Raw genomic sequence first — 16,513 nt, forward strand, 5'->3', positions numbered from 1 at the left:
TTCCTGCCCGTCGCAGGCAGGAGTCCATGCGAGGAAGATGCGCTGGACAGAGATCAGAGGGCGCAGCTTGGTGGCTTTCCTTCTGAGTGACGTTCCTGCAACACTCTCCCGCTACTCTTGGTGCGCTCATGCCACAACACAGGAAGGCTGGAGCAGGTGGCTGTGGGCTTTGCGCACCGCCGAAATAGCTCAGTTGGGAGAGTGTTAGACTGAAGATCTAAAGGTCCCTGGTTCGATCCCGGGTTTTGGCATTTTGTTTCATCGCGCCCTTTGTTCCTCTCTCCAGCGCCCCCTGCCTAAAGTGACGCGTCCCTTTCTCAGCCCGAAACGCAAGCGAGACACCAGCAGCGGTCCCTGCAGGTTTCCGTAGTGTAGCGGCTATCACGTTCGCCTAACACGCGAAAGGTCCCCGTTTCGAGACCGGGTGGAAACAGCCTCGTTTTGCACGCTCCTGTACTTCACAGAGGTCTTCAGCGACCGGTCATTTGTTCCCAATGTATTTCCGGTGCCTTTGTGCACTCTTGTACCAAACGCACGTTCCTTCTGTACGCGGAGCCGATCATTTGCAATTGGGCTGTGCCGGCAAACCAGGACGAGCTCTGTCGGCTCAAAAGCAGCGCAGGACCTGCAAGAACAACAGAAAGATTAGCATCCAGCGGGGGCCTCTTAGTGAGCCCAAGAGCTCATCAAGAATCGGCTCCAGCAACAGGGCTGGGCGCATTGTTCCATTCTCCGCCCACTCTCGGTGTAAACAAGTCCCTCCTGGTCTCTGCTTGAAATGCACTTTCCTGTGTTTGCTTTGGTGTAACTGGCTTCCCCTGCATGGGCGAATGTGAAGAAGATCCTTAGTAAGTCATTGAAGAAAACCGAGAAGAGGTCGGAGTGGCCTCTGTCGTTCATGAACGATCAGTCAGGCAGTACTCCTCTGTAAAGCGCCGTTCGTTCACATCGATTGGCTTTTTTTTGCCTTCATTCGTGCGAGTAGAAAAGCAGACGCCCCTAATCTGCCGTGATCCGAATTCGAACCGGGGTTGTTGCGGCCACAACGCAAAGTACTGACCACTATACGATCACAGCGAGTTACCGAGACACACGCGGCAGGGCGGAAAGGGCTGTGCTCTCTTCGTATGACATAATTCGTCCTGACGTTGCATTTCAACTGATCCCCAGTATACATCGACCCTTCGACACTCTGAGTGACAACTCTCTTGCGTGTTTTCTCATATTTATGTAGTTTGCTTGGTGGCGCAGTCGTCGTGCACAAAGAAGGCTTTGAAAAGCGTCAAAAGCAAGTCATTCCAAGTTGGTCGTTTGTGTTTTCCGTTCAGACGCGAAATGCTGAAATAATCTCTCGGCTCCTCGGTTGTCATTTCTGCTACATAGAGGAATCACAGCACGCGTGTTAAAAGAAGACTGTGATATTCGGTGCGTCTTGGATTAGACGAGATTAAAGAGTGAGTAGTTTTGTTTTTCTGTGATGTAATGGGACCAATGAAGAATGTGGCATTCAGACTAATGTGGAGTATTTGTTTCCTTAGGGAAATTGCCACTACCATATACTGGGGCATTAGGACCCATATGGACCGCAGGGTGAGCGCCCAGCGACAGAAACCAGACGGTACAGTGTGTCGGGCTCGGCCGCGAGCAGGACAATGACTTCACTGAAATGTTTAACTGATAAAACCCAAATGAACCAAACCTGTATAAATTAGTGGTGGAAAGGAGTCTTTTTATATAGCAAGAGGTCCCTGATCCTTTGGTAAGAACGATGGGTATATAACCCATTGTCCTCAATATTAGAAATGAATCCTTGAGCACTGCTGTTGTACCAACGGTCCATAAAAGCCTAACATTACCCTTTCTTGCATAAATTGTAGAACATGCCGTCACATTTCAGTTGCACCTCAGTAGCAGTTTGATCTATTATCACCCTACTCCCCACCTCATAACCTTCACTCTTCTAATTCTGGTCTCCTAATTGTCCCCCAAGCCCGTCTACACTGTATGAGTGACAAGGCCTTCTCCTGTTATGCCCCCAAGCTCTGGAACTCCCTCCCCAAGGATAGCAGAGTCACCTTCCCTAAACTCCTTCAAATTCAGACTCAACACCTTCTTCTGTAGAAGAGCCTTTACTGAACTGGTTCCATTCTTTACCCCTCTGCTTCTACTTTCCTTAGTACCACAATCCATGTTCTCCTCTGTCTATTGGAATTGTTTTATCCTGTGTATTCTTATTGTAATTATTTCAAGTGCTTTGAGAAGCCACCTTTGGAACCATTATATAAAATAGTTTATCCTAAATCCTTGAAGCTTTAATAGGGCAGTGCAGTAGGGCTAAAAATTGACAGCCTTTGTGGGCCAGCAGGATTTGTGCAAGTTATAGGTAGTCACAAAGGTAGACTAGGATTCACTTGAAATTCATGACATGGGACACTGAAACAGGGGAGAGGCTTTGTGTAGTAAGCGTTCAGTCTCAATCTACACAGTCTGTGCTGCTGATAGAGGTGGTTGTGAACACCTGTCTTGCCAGTCAAGTACTGGGATCTCCTGTCTCAATCCTAATACTTCCCATAACTGTCCAATACTGTGAAATCAACACCCATAAGACAAGACCTCCGAGATTCTAACTGTACCACTATTCACTGATGTTTGCGCACCAGTATTGTTCCTCTGCTAAGGAAGGGAAGGCCTACTTTACACCAAGCCCCTGTTGACAATTCCTTCCTTGTGTTTCTTTTAGTCAGTTTGTGCAGCCTAGAATGGGACACCAGATCTCACTCTTACTGGGCACAACAGTAGCAACTCACACTCCATAAGCACTACCCCTCTCAGAAACGGGAGGATTTCCAGTATATTGAACACCTCTGTCTCTCCCCCAGTAAAAAAAAGGCACACTGCCCTGCCCAAGGAATAGTGCGGCCATCTTCCCCCAGTACAACGCTTTATTACTCCAGCCATTTTCAGTCCTCATTGGCAGCAATATGGGAAGCATTCTTGAAAGGGGAACCCCCACAAATACTTCCCTTGAATTCCTCCACCCCATTCAAACCTATAAACCATAAAGAAACAAGGGCAGGCAGAAGGGTCTTTCACAGCTTTATTGAGATGTTGCCATTACAAGGCAAGTGGAGGCAGGAGAGTCACAAGGGCCAGGCTGGAGCCTTCATTCAGGCACCTGTGGAGGAAGAAGGAGAACAATCCAGCTACACTGCAGGACACCACCCCTACAGGAGCTCCTCCTGCCAGACCCTACCTGTCCACTGCCCAACATCTCCAAAGTCCTCTGCTCCCTCCACATCCTCACTGGTGCTCTCAGCATCCTCACTGGAGCTCTGAGGGTCTCCTTCCTCATCCTCAGTCCAGTCAGCTCCCACATCCAGAGGAGCTTCTACTGGTGCCACAGCCACCCGACTACTGGTCACCAGGCTCCTGGTACCTGTGGACAAGCAACACCCAGGAGTGAGGGATCCGCTATACCCAGAGACCCACAGTCTACTCATCTAAACAGTCCCTTTGTCCAGCACGGGATCATTCCTCAGTTGTCCAAGCATGGTTGTCTCTTGAGCAGAGATGCATCCACAAGGGATAGAGAACCAGACCCACCTTCATTCCGACTGCCAGCACACCTGGACTCACAGCAGGCACAGACCTCATGGTCACCATACAGCTCCTCCCACCTGGAAGAGAGGAGGACAGGTGAGGCCTAAACCTGGCATGTCCCAGAGCACCCTCAGCAGGCTCCTTGCAGAAGTACCTCTTAGCCTCCCTGTTGTAGGTGCAGGACTTGGTCCCTGGTGTTGCTTTAGCAGGAGCCACAGCCATGACACAGTGCATGTACAGCTCAGTCACTTCATGCTGCAAGAGGGAAAGGCACAGCATTAAGGGATCAAGGCCAATAGAGGGACAGAGAAGGACCTTCTGCCATCAGTGAAGGCAAGCTGGCAGCTCTAGGCACTACAGCTGCCACAGTCTGGTTCACATCTAGATCACGGCTGTGAAAGCAGACAATGGATCAGTAGAGCGAGAAGGCTGAGCAGCCTTTGAGAGCAGTACCTTCCTGGACAGCTTTTTCTGGAAGAGGAAGGCATCAATTGTGAAGCGGAGCACATCCTTCTGCTTGGAGGGGACAAACCTGGACAGGCAGCCATCTGCCTTGCTGTCCACCATGCACCTGGGGACAAGGACAAGGATGAACCCCTGCAGGCTCTCAGGGCTCCTGCCCACCTCCCCTCCCAGAAGGGGCCGTACCCCAAGTTGTCGATCACGGGGAAACGGGGCTGGGAGTGCTGGTCTGGTTTCCCCGTTACGCAACACGAGTGGATGTACAGCCTCTGCTCCGCTGTGGCAAAGTAGGCAGTGGCCTGGAAGTACATGGGCTGACCCAGGAAGTACTCATCCTTGGGAGAGAGCCGGACCCAGTGGGCTGGAGAGAGAGGCAGCATTACACCTGCACACAGCACCCCCTGCAGGCAGGTGAAGCCACTCGCTCAAGGAGCTTACAGTTGGTGGTGAGCAGCACAAAGCTGTGTTTGTTCTTCAGGTCCTTGAAGAAGGTCCTTCTCCTGGCCCACGTGGGGACATAGCCAGCCTTGTAGGAGTAGTGGAACCTGCAGGACAGAGGGGATGAGGGGCTTCTGGACACTTTCTCAGTGGCTTCTCAGCAGCAGCAGAGCCCTGCCTACCTGTTGTAGGAGCACTTGACAGGCATAGAGAAGGGAATGAAGCGATGCACAGGTGCACTGGAGGAGGGCGGGGCATAGCGGAGAGTATTGGAGTACACCAGGCGGCCCTGGACAACCTGCAGGGTCACAGAGGAAGGGATATTCCCAGGAAAGGCAACCCCGATACTGGCCCTACAGCTCACATCGATACACTGCCTGTAGATGAAGACCCGCTTACCGATCGCCCGGTGCCGCACTCGTGAAGCCCGTAGATGAAGTAGAAGTAACTGCGTGTGGTTCGGCTGACGCTGCAGTTGCCCAAGGTCACCTCCGATGGCCGACAGCTGAAGCCGAACAGGAGCCGACTGACCCTCACGTACATCCTGCTGGAGTCGCACCACACAGCCACTCCTCGGGTGCCCCCGATGGCCGGGCGAGCCGGCTGCCGCCCTCGCTGGGGAGGAAACAGGACGCTCTTGATGTAGGCGGGTAAGGGGCGGCTGCCGGCTTCATCTTCTCCTTGTCGAAGTACGGCGAGTACGCGTCTCTGGACACGGGAAGGCGGCGAAAGTCGGGAGCCAAGGACTGCGAGTCGTTCTCGCTTGCAGACAGGTCTTCGGAGGGCGCATCTGCCAGGTTCAAGTCCTCCGACTGGGCTGCGTCTTCAGGAGCCGGGAGGTCGGCCTGGAGCGCTAATTCCCGAGAGTCCCAGCCAGCCGGCCCGGCGGAGATCAGTGCGGGGAGCCCGGCCCCTGCGCACAGGCACAGCACAAAGAGAAACGAGCGCATTGCCAAATTGACGTCCCGCTAAACTGCTCGCTAAACATAAACCACCAAACTGTGTTGAAGCAAGAGAGCATAAAGTGTGAACGCGGTGACTAGGTTTTTATACTAGTAGGACTATGCTACCACACACATGGTCGCACTACCGCTCAATCAACACAATCAATTACACACAGAGACCCGGATTGTTCTCAGCGTCTAATTAGAACCTGCTTCCAGTCAGAGGCGGGACTCCGTGAAGCCGCCTGAACACTTTCCCGTGTGTATCTGACCCCAGCGGAGGAGTTCCACGTAATTTCGACAGAATTAAATCACCCACACGTGTAAAATTAGCTCAGATTAATTTATTGTTCAATTAGTTTCTAATTTCCAAGGACAGTGTGTTAAACTCGCTGTCAGACAGAGTACGGAACATGCGACACGTCCGTCCACACTTTCTTTTATCGAGGGGGTTGTTCTATCAACACGTACTGCAATGAAAATAATTTTACTCATTTTCATGTGTAATTGCATGTCATATTATAATGTGTAATACAAGCATTTCTTTGTTTTCCAGTAAAGAAATACTGATCAGCTTTTGACATGTTCTGATAATAATTTGTCTGATTTCTCAGAGATTGCTCTTGCTTCGCAGCACTGAGAACCAATGGAAGCCCGTTTCCGCCAGGGAGTAAAAAAAAACGCACTATGGTATCTCAGAATTGCGACCTAAAAACTCAGAATTTTGACTTTATATCTCACATTTGCGACTTCGAAATAGCCCATATTTCATTGTCTATGCTTTTGTTATTGTAACGGATTCGGGTTCTAGGGCTTGTGCCCTCGCCGCTCCCACCCTACTTCGTGCCTCACTGTATTGGCTTGAATCCAGGCCTTGCTAGCTGAGCTAAAGAACATTTTAGATATAAAGTCGGAGTTCTGAGTTACCAAGTCGCAATTTTGAGTTACTTAGTCGGAATTCTGCGATACCATAGCGCGTTTTTTTAACTCCCTGGCAGAAACGGGCTTTCATACATTTCAATTAGTCTGATCAGTGTAGGACAAGTTAATGTAGAACCATTGCTATGTGTGTCTCTTGTTTGTATATAAATGAATGTCTTTGACAACTTAATGTTAGTTTTTAATTTAGTTTTACGATGTAGGTCATGCGTTAACATATGCACGAGCATACGAAATGTCTCACTCCTGATTCAGCTCATGCTCCATAGGAGAGAAGAGATTCCTCCTGCTTCTCGTACAACCATATCAGAACAGAAGCCCGTGTCACCCGGCTCTGATTCAAGAGCCACTCACATCTTTAGCCCCTTTTTTTATTCGTGATCATAATTTTCTTAAGTTATGATCAATATTGAACTTTTTCTAAATAAAACGACAATAATCAAACATACAAAGTATTAGGAGTTGACAGGGTGCCCCTTTGGAATAGTCGTCAGAAAATGTGAGAAAAGGAAAGTTACCTAAGCTCTCACACACAGCATTAGAGATTGGAATCTGATTGTAAAAAAAAAAAACTACCTGTCTCCCCTTCATTTAACGGTGCTGTTGTTTTTATTTTACATGTTGTTAGCATTTTAATGAATTGTTAAAAGATTGATACACAAATCGCTAAATAAGAAAACGTAAAAACCCAACTGTAAGCAATTGACCATTCATATTCCTGAATTTTAAATCCCTGTGTTTATCTGTGTCCAAGTGCCTGGTGCAGCTATTTTGAAAGCAGAGTCTATGATTTATTGCGGAGGCGCATTGTTGCCACCCAGGAAAAAAATCTTAATTAATAAATACCAAATTATCTCCTAATTACGAGATAGCAACGATGTCATTTGTGTGTATGAACAACCTGTTACATTTGCAATGGCAGTACCTACAGGCTATCGAAAGGTTTGCTGGCACTGTGGGTTTAGTTTTCCTGACAATGTGCATGCTGAGAAATGCGCACGGACTGACTTTCTTCTCGCAATGAAAATGTTACCGTTTGTACCTCATGTAAACACAGTTCTAACCATTAGCACACTCATATACAGTATATCCTGAATCAAGAACGAATGTGACCTAGAATCCATTGTACTGCTTCAAACTGAAAGTCAGATATGTAGTCTCAAAACTACATAACTCAGGATTTTTTTTTCCTTGATGGCAGCATTGGCTTCTGTTATTTAGATTCAACCACTGAAGAGGTTGGTTTTGTGTTTTTAGCTATTGAACATAACTGGTAAGTTTAAGTCAGTTCTTGTAACTCTTTCCGCTCGAAAGCGCTGTATTAATACCGGCGCACCTGTCTCCACAGGAAAGTTATTGCTGTTCCAAAACCAATGTACTGCAGCTTGTGGCCACGTGTTCCTGCTGTCAGCATGTGATACCATGTTCTTCCACCGCTAGAAATATTACTGCTCTAGTACAGGAGTAAAAGAAGAAACAAATGCAAACACCGTTTAGAAAAAACACACACGTCTCAGGCCTTAACTATGACAAGGATGGGATTTGAACCTAAACGAGCAGAGCACAGTGGATTAGCAATCCAAAAAAAGACTCCTGTTTAATTTTCTTTTCGCTTGCTCGATTTTTAGTACGCACCTCAATCCTTACAACCGGCAAACAAAAGGGCTTCATGTGCCACAGAATTCTGCTGCAGGTACGGTTTGCACCGTGTATTGGGCGAACCCGAATGAAATATTTCAAATATGTGAAGAATTTCATGAAACCTGAAAAAAGAAGATCACAGCCAATGTCAACAATTCGGAGCCTGTAGGTAGCTTCAACAGAACAAAACGATCTGAAGCCGCAATTCTTTCATAGAGTATTGTGACACTCTACGCTGTTGCTATTACTGCTATATCTGCTGCCGTTGCTTAAAACTCTACTCAGCGGGCAAGTTAGTTGTACAAGGAATAGACTACTTTGAGCCGTCCAAATTCCATTATGTGAATTTAAGCTTTTTTTATTAATAACAGCATTAGTAATACAATGCGTGCTCAGAAACGTTACTTATTAGCTCATGAAGCAATAGTGTTTCGACAATTTGCGGTCTTCAAAAAGTAAACGCTGAAGTTTTTATACTTCCTTGTGAGCAGATCACCTTTGATTTAGAAAAGGAAAACTTACTCCCCTGTTGCTTTCATTGCAATATCTGAATCGAGACCCAAGCGCTAAGAAAGCTGAAAAACGCAGAAGTCATAAACCCGATTTTAATTTAGATACACATTTTCTAATGCAGCCTTCATTACAAGACAGTCTATTTCTCGAAAGCGTGTTATGTAAAAAAGAGAAAAACGAAAATATGTGGATGACAATATTTAAAAGCTGAAGATTTTACTTTTGAGAAATTGTCATTTTATGTATCTAGACGCTTTTCAACCACTGCTTTTAGAACTTTGCTGTGCTTCCTGAATCATTTTCAGTGTTATAAACTGGGTGTGGAAGTAGCGATCACTTTGTAGAGCAGTTGATAGACTGGAGCTGTTCAGACTACTCTTCTTATTTCTCAAATGCTTCCATCATTTTTCTTTCACACTAGGACGCGAGTGTGCACATGTGTTATGTTTTCGTTTCACTGATTCTCATTGAAGATTTGTGAATTAAGGAAGAAAAATCAGTTGCTTGGGAAAGCAGAAGGTTTGGTTCTCAACGATCTTGAAGACACGCCCATGTAGTGCAGCGTGTGATATTTGTACTATAAAAGACCAAGTGCTCAAAGTGACGTCTGCGTTTACCGTTTAGACTTTTCATCTCGGGCGCACTTTTAGAAAGCAAAGATAGAGCAGTTGTGTTGAATCACCCTATGACAGCTGTCAGCAGAGTGGCGCAGCGGAAGCGTGCTGGGCCCATAACCCAGAGGTCGATGGATCGAAACCATCCTCTGCTATACACACCGTCAGTCTAATAAAGTGAATTTAAACAGATTTTTTTCTCTCGTGTGTGTGCAAGCTTCACACTTACTGTATTCGTTAATCTTTACCAATAGCAGATGCCCAAATGTATCTTTGGTTGTTCTGTGATCCTTCATAGTTTCCTCAATTCCTTCAAATGAACATCCATATCAAAGCAATTATATATATACATTACAATTAAGGTACATATTAAAAATATCAACGCACATTTGTATAATGCTCATTTAATAATGATTGTCAAGGATTGTCAAGTTCTCCAACAAATCTGTGTTCTAATGTTAAAATATTTTTGCTAAGGATACAACGGGTGTATAAATGAATTCTCCCAACAGCCAGTTAAAGAAAAATTCCACATGTGAGGATGGTTTATTGGACATTGACTTAGGTACTTAATTGTTTACTTGTTGTAGTTGCACACGAGTAAAACACGAAGATTTCCTGCAACATTCAAGAGGGTTTGCGAAGAAATCCCTTCAATTTTTAGCGGAGATTATGTTTACATCATCACAATCTGAAGCTCGTCCCTGAGTGCGTTTGACCCAGCAGCCCTTTGTTTAACAGCTGCACAGGGACACATTCCCATTGCTTTTCACAAATCACTGGCATTTTTTTGCAGCATTTCTTCTGTCCTGAGAAGCAAGATTTGTATTTTATCTTTCAGAAGTTGTATGAATTTTTTGAAGTTCAGAAACAAATTGTTCCAGAAAAGAAATGAACACTTGCTTCAAAGTAAATCAAGACGTATGTGTCTCTTGCTGTGTGTGCTCTTATCTGTCCATCTCTCTCTCCTCTTCTCTCTGGCAGTCTGTGTAGAGTATCTGAAGGGGATGTAACACCACTTGGAAAAGAAGAAAAATTCTCAGGCAGAATAAAAAATCATTATTCTCTTCACAGCTCAGACTCACACTCAGACAGAAGCTCAACTCCGTACTGCTCTCTATCCTCACAATCCAGAACTAGAAGATATTCAGACAATCAGTGCTGCTACATGAACAATATCAGACAGAACAGCCTGGACTCATGTCACATTTCCCCCTTTTTTCCTTCCTCCCAGCCCTCTTAGAGACATAGAAGAGCTCCTGGTTCTCCTCTCTGTGAACTGGGCTCAGGGGTCACTGATCTGGCAGTTGTGGACTCTGTTCCAGGTCGAAAGCAAGAAGGTTCTATTAACGCTTTCTAGGACTTCCAGCCCTTCAGTATTACTTTCTTTACTGTATGTCAGCCTCCCAAAATGTTTATAAATGTTTTATAACACATATGAGTGTGGAATTATCTTATTATTTATATATAGTATTTATGTAATAAACACCAGTAGTGACACTATGATCAGTATATTGATTATTTGTAGCCGATGGTCCGATGGTCGTGTCTACAATAGTGACCATTTGACCAGTCTGTAGCTCTGGGCAGTGGGACTCAGATCACACAGAAGACCCGTCTGTGTGTGATTCCATACGAGCCCTGGGATTCAGCTACTCTAACAAATGTCTCACAGACTGTCTTATAAATTTACAATTAGATGAAGTCATGTAACAGTTTTACAGATAATTTAAATAATCAGACAGCAGTTTTGGCAGTGGATACATCTCCACATGGGGGAAAGAAACTGAAATATATGTGCTCACTGTGAAGTAGGAAGAGGTGGTCAGACAAGCAAAACAACTTTGCAAATAATGTGAAGTGACATTGTTATGTGTCAATCAGCTCACAGATTTCGCTTCATGTGCCTTAAGCTGTGCAATTTGTATGGTTGTTGAATGAGATTGGTTTCTTCACAAGCCCAGTCAATTGCCCAGCTTGCCGACGCACACCTCCATGAAGACTCTCTTTAAGATTTAATTGTCAAGTCGCCTCCTTTGCATACAATAGTAGCACCGACACTAAGAGAAAGGATGAGAAATGGCGTTTATCAAGCGATTGCAGTGTTTGTTTGACTGAGGATCCTTGTGTGCTGAACTGGCATCTGGAGAAGTGTAGTGCTGTAAAACAGAAGGTTTGTGTCACTCAAGATTGTTACAGAACAGAACAATACAATTACAATACTTTTGTGAGAGTAAATATTACTGGTGCATCACAGTTCTTATAATGGTGAAAACAGGAGCACCTTCTCTACATTTTTGACTAAAGTATTTAAATGGAAAGAAATAATATCACTATGCAATTCATAAATGCAATTGAGCTCCTCTAAATGTTCTAGTCTGATGAAACAATGTATAGAATTAGGTGACAATATCGGAATTAATTCAAATGCACAAGATTAATTTTCAGCAACAAAAAAAGTGCTCGGAAATATTTTACAAGAATGAAACCTAACATTCACCTAAATAAACATTCACCCTCTACATAAGTAGAGAACAGTAGGACAGAAGGTTAGTGTCACTGGACACTACGTCAGTAAGGCCGATCTCTTCTCCCTCATTATGCAGGCTTGCCCACTCATGATGAACTGTCCTCCAGTGATACTCAGCTCCCATCATCGACTCAGACATGATGTTCATGTACATATTATACCTTAATATGGCACTGCATTACAATAATTTGATAAAAAACTGGTGAAAAAATAATAATCAAATATTTCTTTCCTTCTTTTAGTAGATAAAGACTTTGTCCAAAAAAGAAGCATTTATTCCTTTCCTCTCCTACCAGCCTTTACAAGTCAGCCAGTTTTTAATTTAGAGGTGGATTAAAGCTCTAGTCTCTTTGGGGGTGTGAGTTGGAATCCCACTGCTGCCAAATATCTTCAACTATCTCAGTGTTAAGAAGCAAAAAACACACATTTGCTGCAGAAGGAACAGGATAATTTGTGCCATTCAGCCTTATAGCGTGATGTCATTTTCTCATGCTCATTTTTAGATGCTTGTGATCGAATCTATGATTCTTATGAGTGTGCTCAACCTCCATAAAGGTAGAACAGATACAGATGCAGCCATTCAAAATGAGCGGGCGATACCGCATTATTTTGCGGTGTGCTTTACGCAGTCTACCGCGAGTTACCGTAAATTCTCCTATAATACCGCAATAAAATAATAGTATCCAGAATTTCCGCAAGGTGGAGCTAATAAAGCTCAACCTCTCATGTTTGAGCTGTCGCCATCAAAGTCTTTAACGAAGATATTACTAATAGTATTAATAATGAATGACCTTGGACAAGCTGTAAACTCAAAGTGTTGCCCTGGACCACATTCTTTTTTTCATTGGCCGTCTTTGTAAAAGTAACACCACAGCATTTCGCAATCACGCATTGGTTTCCAATCATGCAAAATACAGTAATTTTTGAGAATCGATTCACCATGCCTTTCACATGCTCATAAAAGAGATTGATTTAGGAACATAAACATATTAACGTATGCAAACTGTACTGTATACAGTATGTATATGTATATTTCATGTCTTAACTGTGCCCATTTAAGTATTGAATATGTATATGGAATTTTACCACTGAAGGGAAATCTTAGTACCTGAGCATAAAAAGAATAGGAGCATACTGTAACGTGTGTGAAGGACATAAACTATATTAATTTTGGAACTTAAACATACAGTATATGGCTGTCTCGGTACTTTAAAGAAAACATACACACCAGTATTCCATTTCTCCCTAAACATTTTAAGCATCGAAGTCTTTAACTAACGTCATACCGGAGTCAACAAGCATACTTTTAGAATTTGATTAAAAGGGAATATAATATGGAATCGAGTATCTAAAGAAATTAATAACGATATAATTATATTCATGTACCGCAACACAAGAATAGTACATGCTGTACATTGTTGATAATGTTTCTGTAGTGCTTTTTCAGCACTCCCCATGTGACCTTGCTGGTGGCGCAGTGGGTTAGGTTCTTGATTCCTACTGTATATCACGTTGTCTGTGATCAAATCCTGCTGGAGCTATGACCCTTTCTTTTAACAAACATTTGTTTGAAAAAATGAAACGTTTTCCTGAGTCAGAGATTAAATAAAACCTCACTCGCATCAAGCAAATTTATATTTCTAAATATCACAACATGATCGAATTTAAGTCATTTTAATAACAATGAATAGTCACCTAGGCGTTACAATATAAACATTTAGATTGATTTAAATCGCATTTTGATTTAAATCGCAAACGCGGGTTTAAATATGTGTTTTTTGATTCACAATCAGACAAATGCAACATAAATTGATATTTTTGTCTTCTAAGTATCTTAATACATTTTCAGCATAGCTTTCTCCCCATTTAGATTTATTTTTCTTGGGATCTTGGGATCAAATGTGGAAAGATTAGATTGTAATCGTTTTTATTTTTAAAATACATTTTAGAAAAGTGTAATCTATACTAAAAAGCTGTACACCACCTGCTATAAAGATACATATTGTAATACTTTCGGGTTCAGATAGGACAGACACAAGAACTCAGACTAAAATCAAAGTCTGTTAAAGCTTTGATTTTATATATCACCTTTAAAAGTGGCATCTCAAAGCAAATACACAACACTGATCGTACCCATCTGTCATGCTAATAAAGCACCTTGAATTGAATTGAGAGGGGGGGGAAGGGCGAGCAAGAGAGCGAGAGAGCACAGCCAGCACAGACAAGCATCGCATATCTAAGGAAATAGCAGTATAACCTTGTTCATGTACAAACAGTGGCATGTTTCATTATTAATTTGGGTGTCTCCTCTTGCCAGAAAGCTCTAAATTGCATTTTGAGTGCGGTTTTTGACTTTTTTTAAATTGCCACCCGTAAATAAAGCTGATACTGTTTAGACTTCTAATTATTTTAAACTGTATTACAGCAGCACAATGCAACGTAAATTGCATAAATGCACTTGGAATCTGTCCAAGCCCTACTTTGTCAGGCATTTTCTTTTACTGTAACGGACATAAAACCTCCCTTGCTTTTAACAGAGTTTCATACGAAACTACGAAAATTATTTAAACTTATCATTCAACAGAGCTCGAAATATCACAAGTATCCTCAAGAGCACAGACTGTATTAAAAGTATACTAGTGACAAACTAGTATACTTTAGATATTTTTTTCTGAACGGGGGAAAATCTGATCATGATTTTCTATAACAATAATAAAAACATTATTTTACATATCACCTTTATGTGATATCACCTTAAGCACAGCACATACTGTACAAGGGTTAATTGCACAATGGACCGCACAAAGAAATTTAAAATAGTCTTCTTTAGGTGTGAGGGCAGGAGTGGATCGCAGCAGGCATAATCAACAAATTAGGAAAACAAAGAACAGGACAGGTGAGACGTGTATCCAGAGAGCGAGTGATCAGAAAAAGGAACAGCTGTTACACCCAGGTTTTACGCTCTCTCTCTCTAATCTAAGTGGTGAGAAAGCTGTGCTCAATTATAACTAAGGGACTTTAAAGTAAAAAGAGATGCTTCATATTGCTTGACTAATTTTAAAAACTAAGTTATAAATGCAGATGCTCTCTCTTAATATCTAATATCTAATATCTTTAGAGGCTGTACAGTATGCATTACAATATAAACATTTACTGTCAACCTTTAAATCATCAATTGATTTAAAGACAATCTGTCAAAGCGCAATGAAACCTATTACTTGATTCTTATGGACTCCCAGTCCCGCCAGGGATTAAAAAATAACATAGAATCGCGTATCTAAAGAAATAACAGAATACAGTAACTATGTTCATGCACAAACAATAGCATGTTACATTATTAATTTGGGGGTCTCCTCTTGCCAGAAAGCGCTAAATTGCATTTTGCCTCAACACTCCATACTCAACAACGATAATTCACAAACAGCCAGAACATTAACTCCACATTCCCAAATAGACCTCATTTCCATAGCCCCACCCCTTATGCAAACCCAACATCCCTCCTCTGTTCTCTCTCTCTGCTGGCGTATGTAATCGTTTTTATTTTTAAATACATTTTAGCAAAGTCATGTATTTTAAAAATCTTAAGATTTCTTTATTTATGTCTTTAGTGGTTTCATTTGTGACAAAGGCCAAACTTTCTTGGAAAAATGTCTTTTATGTAAAACCATGTTTGCTATTAATTCATTTAGGGCTAGAATATGTTCATTATTTGTCTGACTTAAGATCAGGAAATTGTATGTTTGACTCCTGCATGGCTTTTGTTGCGTTAAAACGATTTACCTTCCTTTATATAAATTAACTGCACCTGAAAGCTATAGAAAACACTTCGGGTAAATTGTCGAAATTCGCATGAGGCTGCAGACAACACTACTGTCTGGAGATCAGCTCCTTCTCTGAGCTCCATTGGAATGAAATCTCGTGGGTAGCAAAGTTGGAGAGCAGCTCAACTTGTGCTCAGTACGGTGCTGAGGGTTCAGTACTGGTGTCGTTCTAATTAGCATGAACTGCACAGGCTCTGAATCAGACCATTTCAATTAGTTTGGTCAGTGTAGGACACTTAATGTAGAATTATTACTTTGCCTGTCTCTTGTTTGTATATAATTTAATGTCTCTGATAACTTAATGTTAGTTTTTAATTTAGTTTTAGTTTTACGATGTAGGTTAATGCGTTGACATATGCACGAACACACGAAATGTCTCACTCCTGATTCAGCTCATGCTCCATAGGAGAAAAGCGATTCCTCTTGCTTCTCATACAACCATATCACAACAGAAGCCCGTGTCACCCAGCTCTAATTCAAGAGTGACTCGCATCTTCAGCCCTTTTTTTTGTTCGTGATCATTAATTTCTTTAGTTATGATCAATATTGAACTTTTTAAAAATAAAAATAATCAAACATGCAGGCAGGTTTTTGAAAAGTATTAGGAGTTCACAGGGCGCCCATTTGGAATAGTCGTCAGAAAATGTGAGAAAAGGAAAGTTACGTAAACTCTCACACACAGCATTAGAGATTGGAATCTGATTGTAAAAAAGCTACCTGTCTCCCCGTCGGTAATCAAACCCCAGTTTCCCACATGACAGGCAGGGATACACACCATGACACTAACTAGGAGCGCTTGCTAGCTGTTAGGAGGCATTTACTCTTATGGCTACTACTGTTTTGGGTTTCGACTTTTATTTTCATTCCTTCCAGAGGAGCGCATGAAAACGAGTTTCCATCTGTGCCATCCTCACTCCTGCTCTGCTATTGTCACAGCTCCTCCTTGTGCACGACCAATACCCATGGAGTCGGTTCTTTCAGCTTTACTAATTAGGTTTTCAAAGGCTGGAA

The 16,513-nt window shown here is 42.7% G+C and overlaps 1 protein-coding gene and 2 non-coding genes across 3 annotated transcripts; 2 read left to right on the forward strand and 1 right to left on the reverse strand.

The window, feature by feature from the left end:
• Window positions 1–178: 178 nt before the first annotated feature.
• Window positions 179–251, forward strand: trnaf-gaa (transfer RNA phenylalanine (anticodon GAA)). Its single transcript has one exon. It is a non-coding gene; the product is annotated as a tRNA-Phe (tRNA).
• A 2,973-nt stretch (window positions 252–3,224) lies between these two features.
• Window positions 3,225–5,471, reverse strand: LOC148665320 (zona pellucida sperm-binding protein 3-like). Its single transcript, XM_088630933.1, has 8 exons — window positions 4,900–5,471; window positions 4,683–4,798; window positions 4,501–4,607; window positions 4,249–4,423; window positions 4,054–4,171; window positions 3,755–3,855; window positions 3,604–3,677; window positions 3,225–3,436 (listed from the first exon to the last, which is right to left on the reverse strand). Exons 1-8 carry the CDS (start codon window positions 5,041–5,043, stop codon window positions 3,225–3,227), a joined length of 1,047 nt encoding a protein of 348 aa, XP_088487059.1. The 5' UTR covers window positions 5,044–5,471.
• A 3,763-nt stretch (window positions 5,472–9,234) lies between these two features.
• On the forward strand, window positions 9,235–9,306 carry trnam-cau (transfer RNA methionine (anticodon CAU)). The gene has a single exon. It is a non-coding gene; the product is annotated as a tRNA-Met (tRNA).
• The last annotated feature ends 7,207 nt before the right edge of the window (window positions 9,307–16,513 follow it).

Source organism: Lepisosteus platostomus, chromosome 5 (genome assembly GCF_059453375.1).
Source record: "Lepisosteus platostomus isolate fLepPlt1 chromosome 5, fLepPlt1.hap1, whole genome shotgun sequence".
In the NCBI taxonomy this organism is placed as follows: Eukaryota; Metazoa; Chordata; class Actinopteri; order Semionotiformes; family Lepisosteidae; genus Lepisosteus; species Lepisosteus platostomus.